At 38.8% G+C, this 11925-nt stretch overlaps 1 protein-coding gene across 1 annotated transcript in view; it reads left to right on the top strand.

The window, feature by feature from the left end:
* The window catches only part of LOC102868568 (chromosome unknown open reading frame, human C9orf85), an 85945-nt gene extending 85255 nt beyond the window's left edge, over window positions 1–690 (top strand). The window contains exon 4 of the mRNA XM_006894385.1: window positions 537–690. Coding sequence (XP_006894447.1) covers window positions 537–690 — 154 coding nt within the window. The remainder of the gene's footprint in view (window positions 1–536) is intronic.
* Window positions 691–11925: the final 11235 nt, after the last annotated feature.

Genomic DNA, 11925 nt, shown 5'->3' with positions numbered 1-11925 from the left:
ACTCTAACTTAATTCTTTTTTTTTTAATTTAAATTTGTTATTAATTTCAGTGAAAATTTACAGAGGCTTTGGATTTCCATTCATTCGTTGTTGTATGCGGTTGTTAAGGATTTCATGGATTGGTTTAGACATGTTTGCAGCCGAGGACATCAGCTTAAATGTAACTGTGTTTTACTTTAGTATATAATTTGTCATTTTACAATAGTTTGTTGTTTGTGGGGTTTTGTTTTTTTTTTACATTTGAGTGGAGAAAATACCCTTTAAATTATGACGGGTACTCACTAGGGAATGGCTTTAGAGATTTTCAAAGCATACAATGAATGATGTTGTTTGTTCCTTAAACAATGCAGGTAAGTAGTAAATGTTAACTTACCATGTATATCACAGTATAAAGCTTTGTCATTGAATAACATGAAAAAGGATTTTTTTTTAAAAAAACTAATATTTTAAAGTTTGTTTTTCTTTTTCTACACTTCAGTAATGAAAGCCTAAAAAATAATGAAAATAATTAAAAGTTCATTTCCCCCCATCATTAGGTTTAATAAAGAGGAAGAAATAACAGAAAATATTGAAAATAATCTAAGTTCCAGTAGTAGAAGGAGCTGCGTAAGAGATGAAGATGAGAGTGATGATGATGTGGATCTTCATGTTGATTTGGATGACTCACGAGAAGACAACCAAGTGAACTGACGTGAGAAGTGTCAGCATGAGAACATGCAGTTCTGACCAACTTTGGACTTTTTTTACACCAAGGATTTTACCAAAAAATACTATATGACTTAGAAAATTGGTATAATTTACCCAGGGACAGTGTAAATTGTATATGATAAAATTTTGAATAATGGAAAGCTTTCCTGTCACATTTCTCATGGTAAAATTTTAAGTGGCACATGCTGGAATATTTGCCAAAGTGAATATCGGGATGTTAGAGTATGAAGAATGGGGATTGTTGGGAAGACTATTCTCTGATATCAAACTGAATGTGATTGAGAATTAAGGATGATGTAAGAACCACCTCATAAGAAGACATTATGTGACCAACCTGAAATTTGATTCTCAAAGATACAGTCCGCATTGCAAAAACTATTTACTTACATTTGTGTTCTATAAAACAAACCTGTTTGTTACTTATTTTAATAATAATGGTTAATGAGAGCATAGAATACTGAAACTATTCTTGCATTCACCTTAGTTTTTTTTAAAGAAAACGAATATACAGACCAGGAAAAATGCAAAAATATCCAAGTACAGTTTAGCAAGTAATTATAAAGGGGAATTCACACATCTAGTATGTTGTTGTTGTTGTTGTTAAGTGCCGTCGAGTCACAGACTCATAGCGACCCTATGAAGGAGAGGCCTCAATGGTTGGGTGCCTTTCATCCTCTCTCCAGGTTCATAGGGTTTCCGGAGGCAAGCTATTATAGAAGTGGATCCACATCTAGTATGCGTGTGAAAAAATGATGAGCACCAGAAGGCCTTTCCACATCACAAGTTTTTACTTCTTTCCAAAGTTAGCACTACCCTGAATTTTGATAGTTATAGTTTTACTGCTCATGTGTTCATATAAATTACCTTTATGCTTTAAAAACTATTTTTCCTATCATTTATTTTGAAAACTCTCAAGCCTGTAGTAAAGTAGTAAAATGCTGTGCATTGATAAAGCTTAGAAAACAGGAAAAGAAAGATGAATGGAAATGATACATACAGGGTCCAAGTTGGAAGAGTGCTGTTTCTTTGTGAGGACTGGAATCAGTGTTACAAAACAAAATATGTAGGAATTGTTGAGTGTAATGTTTTTATTACAGCACACATCTGTATACTCTTGTCCTGTGTTTCTGAATGCTAGCATTTTGCCACATTTACTTTATATAGCTATTGTTAATTGGCCTGAAACTGTAATAGTATCACTTTATATAAACGTCTTTCAGTATGTTGTGTCTCTCCAAAAGGTTTGTGAGACATCAGACTTTTCCTATTTTAAGTCATACTATCATGAATGTTTTTATACCTATGTACTGGTTCTCAGGACATAAGGTAATTCATCTCTGGCTTTGCTCCATGTGCCCAATTTTTCCCAGAGTCCACTTCATACAAACATGTTCCACTTGTTCATCATCCTTGCCATCATTTAGTATCAGACTTAAATTTATACTTTAATATTTATGTAATAGTATTTTTTTGTCTTAAAAATTTTTATTTATTTCTCTGATTCCTAATAAACTTGAGCTTCCTTTTACATTTATTGACTGCTTGGTTTTTGGGTTTGTTTATATAGTAGGAATAACTTGGGTTTTTTGTGTGTATAAATCAAGTCAGAGCCGACTCAAAAGTGCCTCTCCAGCAGGTTTTCAGAGACATTAAATCACAGGAAGAGAGTGCCAATTTTTCTTCCCCGGATCAGCTGTTAGGTTTGAACTGCATTCATTTGGGTTGGTAGCACAATTCCTTATGCTAAGACTCATATGTATTTAAAGACAATTTCAGGAACAGGTCTGAGGCCTTGAGCACTAATGAGTATAAACCAGATGAGCTGTGAGAGGTTATCAAGGATATCCATGAAAAATGCAAAAGGTCATTACTAAGACAGAGAAAGAAGAACAGACCACAATGGATGCCAGAAGAGACTCTGAATATTGCACTAGGGTGCTGAGAAGCCAAAGCAAAAGGAAGAAATCAAGAAGTTGAGGAGCTGAAGTTTTCAAAGGGCAGCTCTGGAAGACAAAGCAAAGTATTATAAGGAAATGTGCAAAGAGCTGGAGTTGGAAAATCAAAAGGGACAAACTCGCTCAGCATTTCTTAAGCTGAAGGAACTGAAGAACAAATTCAAGCCTTCAGTTGCAATACTTAAGGATGATATGTGCAGAATATTGAATGATCCGGGAAGCATTAAGAAGATGGAAGGAGTATACAGAGTCACTGTACCAAAAAGAACTGGCTGACACAGAAGAATTTTATGAAATAATATATGACCAAGAAGCAGTGGTGATAAAGGAAGAAGTTCAAACTGCTCTGACAGAATTGGTAAAAAAACAAGGCCCCGGAAATTTGTGGCATACCATTTGACATATTTCAGATACAGCCCTGTGTGTGCTCACTAGGTTGTAGCAGGTTACCTGGAGGACAACTACCTGGACAACTGACTGCCAGAGATCTGTATTTATTCTCATTCAAAAAAAAAGATGACTCAACAGAATGTGGAAATTATCCAGCAGTATCACCAGTATCACACGTAAGTAACATCCTGCTGAAGATTATAGAAAAATGACTGGAACAGTACATCAGCAGAGAACTACCAGAAATACAAGCTGGGTTTAGAAGAGGTGGCACTAGGAACATTATAGCCAATGTCAGATAAATCTTGGCTGAAAGCTGAGAGTTTCAGAGTAATGTCTGACTGTGTTTGATTGACTATGCAAAGGCATTCGACTTTGTGGATCAAAACAAATTGTAGCACACCCAAGCCTCTTCAACCACCCTAAGACAGACTTTACAGTCACCCTAACTACCCCTACAGTGGTTAAGGTCATAAGTAACCATCATTAGCACCACCTTTCCAAGGTCAAACAGGTCACTGAGCAGACCTCCTACACCTCTCAAATGGTGGGCTCCACTACTCTTTGCCTCACTTAGATCCCAAGACCTAAGTAGCCCTTCATATTTTCATTAATCGCTCCCTGCCTTTTGAATTCTTCACAGGATAAAAGAAGTGACCAGCTTGAACTAGCTGCTGTGAAATCCATATTCTCCCCTGGCTACTGGTCCTGGGCCATCCCAGTCGAGCCTCTGAGCCCCAGATCTTCACCCCTGTTGCCCCTTTTTTTACCAAAGAGATTGGGATGTCAGGCCCAGACCAAGGTCAAAGAGAGAACAAAGGATTCAAAGAATAGCAACATGTCAACAAAGGGAGTGAACAGCCTCCCCCATCTGACTAAACTACAATGGAGTACCTCTCCCTTCCCTCCCTAGAAGACCACCCACCTGACTAAACTACAATAAATGTCCCTTCCTTCCCTCCCTAAAGACCCTTACTATAAAACCTTCCCTAACCCACTTAGGGCGCAGTTTGGTCTCTCTCTCTCTCTAGACCAAGGAATCCCACCCAGGAGCCCCCTTAATAAAGTATCTTTAGTTTAAAAAAAAAATCGTGGCTAACCTTGAGTGAGAATTCCAGAACACTTGTTTGTGCTCATGAAGAACCTATACTTGGGCCTGGAATCAGTCATTAGAATAGTGCAAGAAAACACTCAATGGTTCAAAATTGGGAAAGGTGTTTGGCAGGGATGCATCTTATCTCCATACCTTTCCAGCCTATATGTAGATCATTTGGGAGGAATGTGGCATCAGGATTGGAGGAAGACTCAATAATAACCTGAGTTATGCAGATGACAAAACCTTGTTTGCTGAAACTGAGGAGAACCTGAAAGATATACTGCAGAAGGGCAAGTTTATTTCATTATTATTCATTATGGATTGAAGCTCAACATCAGGAAAAACAAAGATTCTCACCACTGGGCCAATTGGCAACGCCATGGTAGACGGATAATAGATTGATATTGTTAACATTTTCAGCTTCATTCCACAATCAGTGCTCTTGGCATGCACAGTCAGGATGTCAAAGATGAATTGCTGGAGAACAACAGCATGAATGTATAGACTGAGATGCCCCTGATCCAAGTTTCCACAATTACTTGATATGCATCAGAGAGTTGGACAGTGACTAAGGATGACAGAAGAAGAATTGATGCCTTTGAGTTGTGGTACTGGAGAAGAATATTGAACATACCATAGATTGCCAAGAGAACAAACAGGTCCATCCTGAAGAGGGTGAAACCGAGCAGCTCCTTGGAGGCAAGGGTTTTGAAGCTCTGTCTCACATATTTTAGGCAGGTTTCCAGAAGGGACCAGTCCTAGGAGAAGGACATTATACTTGGAAGTGTGGAGGGACAACACAGGAGAGGAAGACCCTGGATAAGGATTGACACAGTGACTAGGGTAATGGGGGATAGATGTGTCCGAGATGGTTAGATTGTCTCAGGATAGGACAGGATACAGAGAGAATTGTAGGTAGGGTTTCTCATATGAATTGCAGGTGACTCAAAGGCACATAACAACAACAACAGTGAGCCACCAGAGCTCCCTAAGAAGAAAGAAACGTAAATAAAGAATGGATAATAGATAGTATTAAAGGATTGTGAGGGGTTAATTTAATATTATTTTAGACATATGTGTTGAAGTATTGAGAGCAGTAGCATCCATTTACTTCAGAACAAAACAGTATTTCAGTGGCATTAAAAAAAAGAAAGTCCCTCAGAATAAATCAATAACCATGTTCAAGAACTCTAGTGTCAAAATACAAGGTATTAAAAAAATTATAATATATATATATATACACACACACACACACACACAATGTATAGAATTGAGAACGTCTGCTGTCTCCAAAGTCCTGAAGAGCAAAGATGTCAATCTAAAGACTATGATGTGCCTGACTCATGCCACAGTCTTTCCAATCACCTGATAGATATAGATATGTAAGCTAGACAATGAATAAGAATGACAGTAGAAGAATCGATGCATTTTGGTTGGTGAACTGGTGAAAAGTGAAGAATACTCCATGGGCTGCCAAAAAGAGCAAATAGAAGAAAATTTAACCAGAATGTTCCTTGGAGGCAAAGTTGAAGCTTTGCATCACGTATTTTGCACACGTCATTACGAGTAGCTATTCCTTGGAAAAGGACGTCATGTTTAGAAAGGTGGAGGAGTCAGCGAAGGATAGGAAGACCCTCAGTGAGGTGGATTGATGCACTTTCTGCGGCAGTGAACTCAAATGTGTCAGAAATGCTGAGGATGATGCAGGCTAGGACAGCATTCAGATATATTGTTCTTGAAGTCACTGTGAGTCATACTGAACTTGATGGCACCTAACAACATGAAGACATTAACATGAATAGAAACAAAATTATATGGACAGAAATAGCATGTTCCTTATGGATGCAAGAAGTCTCAACATTCTAAACTTAGTCTTACAGAAAGCTTCCTTTCCATAAACTCATAATTTGCCTTTTTGTATATAAATTTATTTTCTAGCCTCTGGAACTTTGACTTGTTATATGTGACATTGAGTCACCTGCAACACTGTGTACAACAGCTCTATCCTGAGCCAGGCTCACAGTCTTTGACACACCTGCCCCCATTACCCTGGTTACTATATGAATCCTTCTCATCCGGGGTCATCTCCTGAGCTCTCCCTCCACCTTTCCAAGTGTGATGTCCTCCTTCAGACACTGGGTCCTCCTGGCCACATGCCCAAAGTATGTGTCTTATAAAGTGCCAATTAGATATAATTAGACGTGCCAGTTTTAAATTCTTATCTGAGTGGGTTGTAATTAATTCCTCAGATCATTTTACTATGAGAGAAGTTTAACAAAGAGCATCACCTAGTGACATGTACTAATAGCTGCATTTTATTTTTCAATACTAGACAGGGTGGTTTAGGGTTTGTTAAGCAGATTTAAATACAGCTTTTACTTGTAGTTAATATTTCCTTAGGAATTATCCTTTCTGTTATAGAAACATTTCTTAAATTGAAGCTTACATATAGAAATGAGATAAAAACTTTAATGGAATAAGAGTTTGATGTCGTGAATCAGTTGATCACACCTTAATTTTGACGTGATATCAGACTATGAACAATCCAAAACATCGTAATGCTTTCCTACAGGAGTTAACAGCCTGAGTAACTAAACATCTGTTGTTATGTGACAGTTGATTGGGAAGTCCCAACCAACTCAGACACTGACCTTCTAGCAGGTATTCAGAGGCTATAAATTCCAAGGGAGTAGAGTGCCTGTTTTTCTCCTGTGGAACAGCTGGTGGATTCAAACCAACTGCCTCTGTATTGGCAGAGTAACACTCTACCCTACCTATTAGTCCACCAAAGCTCCCTGTACACGTCATCTAGACAGCTTTTAAAATAGTCTAATTCTTTGGTCTGGGATATGACTAATAAACAATCAAAAAAAACCTAATAAAAACAAATTATTGGGTTTTGCTCAGATGAGTCTGGTCATTAGCTCCAGCAAAAAATTGAGTCTTTATAACCAAAAGCGCTTCCCACACCCACCCACTTCTTTCTGTCTACTGTAATACAGTCCTCATTTTCTAGGCTCTTCTTCACAGCTTCTCACAACAAGGAGTAGCCACTTGAGGGGAATCTGCTAGGAGATGCTAAGAAATATTGGCTCACTGATAAAGAAAAAGTACTTTGCCCCTGGCTCGTCCTGTCTGAATAGGACTGTGAAAAGACAATGTCTAGACCTTGCAGCCAAGATGGGGAAGCCAAATTTGCTGCAGAGACACTCATCTGAACCCTGGAGTTTTAAATTACTGAACTAATGAACCCTGGGCCCATTCTCCTCCAGAATTCTTGTGAAATAATTAAATGTCTAATTGCATATGTGACTGATGATCAGAAATCCTCTTCTTTGTGGATAAATGCATTCCTAGTTCATACTGCAGCCAAGTTTAAAACCACAGTTTTACAGAAATATTATGTGTTATGGTAAAAATAGGAGAATTGATGTGTTTAGCAATGAAGATTGGTAGATTTTTTTTCCTTTTTTTTCCATAATTGATCCCATGTTCCTCAGTCTCTACTCAACCCCTATGTCAGTCAGTCCCATTTTGCAAGAGTTATGCAATGTTTGTCCTTTTGTGACTGAGATATTTCATTCAGCATAATGTCCTCCAGGGTCATCCATTTTGAATGTTTCATGAGTTCATTGTTTTTCAATGCATCATAGTATTCCATTGTGTGAATATACCAAAGCTTCTCTATCCATTCGTTTGTTGATGGGCACTTGGGTTGTTTCCAGCTCTTTGCTATTGTGAACAGAGCTGTGATAAACATGGGGGTGCATATATATGCTTGGGTGGTGGTTTTGGTTTCTTTGGGGCAAATTTGTAGATTTGATTGTTCACCTATATTCTGCAAGAGTGGAGTTAAAGTGTAGGTGTGGAGGGATAGATAGATTACATACCAACAAAAGAAAACAGAAATCCTTACCATTTGGTCAATAGACAACATAATAGATGGAGAAGTTAAAGTGGTTAACAGTTCCACCTTGCTTGGATTCACAGTCATCTCCCTTGCAATAGCCGTCAAGAAATCAAGACATGTTGCACTGGAGAAATTTGCTTTCAAGGGCCTCTCCAAGGTGCTAAGAAGCAGCAATGTCAGTTTAAAGACTAAGGTGTGCCTCACTCAAGCCATGGTCTTTTCAATTACTTCCTATGCATCTGAAAGTTGGACAATGACTAAGGATGACAGAAGAAGAATTGATGCCTTTGTGTTAGTGTTTGAAAAGAGTGCTGACTATCCCATGGAATGCTTCAAGCACAAGTGAGTATATCTCGGAGAATGTGAAGCCAGAATGCCACTTAGAGGCAAAGACAATAAAATTCTATCTCACACACTTTGGTCATGGTAATTAAGAAGGTCTAGTCCTTCAAGAAAACATCATGCTTGGGAAGGTGAGGGTCTGAAAAAGAAAGGAAGACCCTCAACAAGATGGATTGACAAAGGGACTACAGCAATGGCTCCAAGTATGTCAGAGATGATGAGGATGGTACAAGACAGGGCAAGGTTCAGATTTGATGTTCATAGGGTTGCTGAGTCCACTCGACATCACCTAACAACAACAACACCACACACACTCTTGTCTCTTTGAGTAATCCTAACCCTGAGATAAAACAGTGTTAGTAAATAACAGATGGGCACAAAAATATAAAGGCTATTACTCATCAATATGATAACTCTTTTTTACAAAAATATGTGTGAGACCGGGGACCAGGGAAACTACAGCACTGGAAACAGCAGACAGTACTCAGAGGGAATTTTAGCACATGGTGAGGAAGAACTAATGTCATGAAACAGTTTCTATACAAATTGTAATTGGAATGCACTTCCATGTTTATTGTGGCTTTGTTCACAATAGCGAAGAGCTGAAAACAACCCAAGTGCCCATCAACAAACGAATGGATAGAGAAGCCCTGGTATAGTCACACAAGGGAATACTATGATGCATTGAAAAACAAGGAACTCATGCAATATTATTCAAAATGGAGGACATTATGCTGAGTGAAGTAGCTCAGTCACAAAAGGACAAATATCACATAGGGCCACTGTTGTAAAATGGACTGACATTGGGGTTCAGGAAAAACAGAAGGAGGGGAGGAATGATGTATATTGCATTGAAACAGATGAGGGAAAGAACTGTTTAAAAGGGATATATGATTGTGTATTATTGTCATTACAGGAGTCCAGAATGAAGACTGCACAGTAGAGTGGACTTGAGGGGAGGGATTGCATAACAATGAAAGAGTTTTTCTTTTTCTTTTAAAGGAGAAGAGTGAATTGTGGGAGAGGAGATGGCAGGGAGAAAAGTGCAACAATGAATGACTGGAAACCCTAAGTCTCTGTAAACTTTCATTAAAAGTAATAAAACAAACAAACAAACAAAAAACAAATAGAAAAAAAAGGAAACACACTGATAGGCCAAATAACTATTTCAGATTATATTATAGAAAAAAATAATTTAATGCAATATATAACCCTGAATTAGATCATAGACCAAGAATAAAAAGATTAATTATAAAAAAATTTTAAAATAAAAAAACCAAAAAAACAAATTGTAAATGGAACCTAGTTTGCTGTTGTTGTTAAGTGCCATCGAGTCGTAGACGACTATGCACGGAAGATCTGAAAACTTGTAGAACTTTCTTTGTTTCTCCCAGTTCATAGGGTTTCTGGAGGCTATTTCAGAAGTGGCTGCCACTCTTGCTTCCAAGCTAGTTTTAATCGGGAAGCTCCACCAAACACTGTCCACCATGGGTAACCATTATAACAGTTGACACATCAGTGTCACAGTATTTAGCATCACAGCAACTACGAGTTACCTCTGTTCTGAAAATGGACACCAGTGCTATCCCACTTAGAAGAATGTTTGTTTGATATATCTTTACTAAAAACATTAAAAAGGAAAAGAAGGGAGCTCTTTGTGGCAAGAAGCTGCACTGCAATCCTGAAGGCATGCGGTTCAAATCCACCAGAGAAGGAGGGTCAGTCTCCCTCTGTGCCAGTTGGATCCGACTCGATGGCACAAAATGGAAAAAAAAAAAAAAAGAACTTACCCTCACAGAGTAGCTGTTAGTAAACGGAGACAGATGATGAGAAATAAACAGACTGAGCAAGCAATGCATTATAAAGTGCTCAGTGCTAAGGGAGAAATTCAGGCCTGGTGGTTGGAAGTCTTAAGAGTGTGGTGGTTGCATGGTGAAGGTGCACAAACAAGTGATGTGTCAGATGCAGTTTTAAATTTGGCATCCAGGTGGACTTCACTGACCGAGTAGAAAGGTCCACAGTCCAGAAGCAGCACTAGCCCAGTATATAGCAAATAAGCTTTATTTAAAATACATGCTTTGGTGAAAGTAGGCTGAGGCTCAGTGTAGCATCACTGAGCAAAGAAAGGAGTAAGGTATTTATCAATTCTTTATTGGCTGGTGGAGAGTAGACACAATCTCAAGGGCCTGGAGCTATTTCCCATTTTTCCAGCACAGCTTATCAACTACCTCCTGGGGTGTGCCATAAAATTGTAAACATTAATCAGATTATTAACTGTTTCCCAGAACACACAGGGAAGTATTCAGGTAAGGCCAGAAGGTCAACAAAATGGAATCACTAGTTTCTATCAAGCTTATTTATAGAAGTGGCTTGAGCAATGATTGAAAAAGGGTAAGAGAGATGTGTTGAAGAATAAGGTTTAAATGAGAGGGAACAGCCACTGCAGGACCCTGGAGGCTAAACTATGTGGGAAAAGTCCAAGAACAGTGAGAAGGGAGGAGGGTACATGGGAGAGGAAGGGTAGAGGACCGGGGGACCCCTGCTTGGAAGATTTGCTCAACTGGGGCTTTGATTTCAGTCATTTGACTCTTAGGTGTGATTTTTAGTTTTTAATAGAATCTGAGTGAAAGCTTACAAAGCAAATTGATATTCCATTTAACCATTCCCAAACATTTATTTTTGTGTTAATTACCTAGTGGCAAGAAGCTGCGCTGCAATCGGAAACCACACGTTCAAGGCCACCAGCTGCTCTCCAGGGAAAGGATGCTTTAGTTCTGACCCTACAGTACAAAACAACAACCACAACCACAACCACACTCTTCTCTCTTTCCTCTTCTGCCTTGTGATTTTGTGTGTGTGTGTGTGTGTGTGTGTGTGTGTGTGTGTGTGTGTGTGTGATTTTTGTTTCCATTCTCCTATCCTCCTCCTGCTGGTGTGTCTATGTTTTATCCCTGAGGAAGTTTGCATTCATAGGTTGATTGTTCTAAGGAGTGAATACCTCCCTATTGTTATTGTTCATCTTATAGGCCTGTCTATTTCTTGACCACAAAAAAAAAAAAAAATTAGCCACAGAGTGAGTTTTTTTCTAAGTTTGAAAGGCCAACATCTTGCAGTTTCTACCAATCCCCATCAGACCAGTGAGCCTGGCCATCTTTTTTGCTGGTTTTGTTGCATGATTTTCTCCCCTCAACGCTCCTTTCGACAGTGGTAGCTGGGCACCAACCTAGTTCTACTCTCAGGGTTGTGGAGGTTGAGAGTCACAGGGTGTATTAATCCTTTGCACAAATTGGAACTGTGCATATTTAAATTTCTTCCCTTTCCTTTATTCTAGGCATGGAGAGACCAGTAGTTGCACCTTAAGTGACTTTTAGCTAGCTTTAAGACCAAAGTGGCCACTAACTTATTTTAGTTACACTGAACACTGTGGACTGTGTTATGCCAGCTTACTTTGATGTCCTCTAAAACTATGGTCCTAGAGCCCTTGGGCCAGCATCTCCTTGCCTCAGAGTATTTGGTTTTGATGA

Source organism: Elephantulus edwardii, unplaced genomic scaffold (genome assembly GCF_000299155.1).
Source record: "Elephantulus edwardii isolate Elephantulus edwardi_28Jun2011 unplaced genomic scaffold, EleEdw1.0 scaffold00141, whole genome shotgun sequence".
NCBI classification, from domain to species: domain Eukaryota; kingdom Metazoa; phylum Chordata; class Mammalia; order Macroscelidea; family Macroscelididae; genus Elephantulus; species Elephantulus edwardii.
Note: the sequence above shows the minus strand (reverse complement) of the source record. Positions and strands in the feature narration are given on the sequence as shown.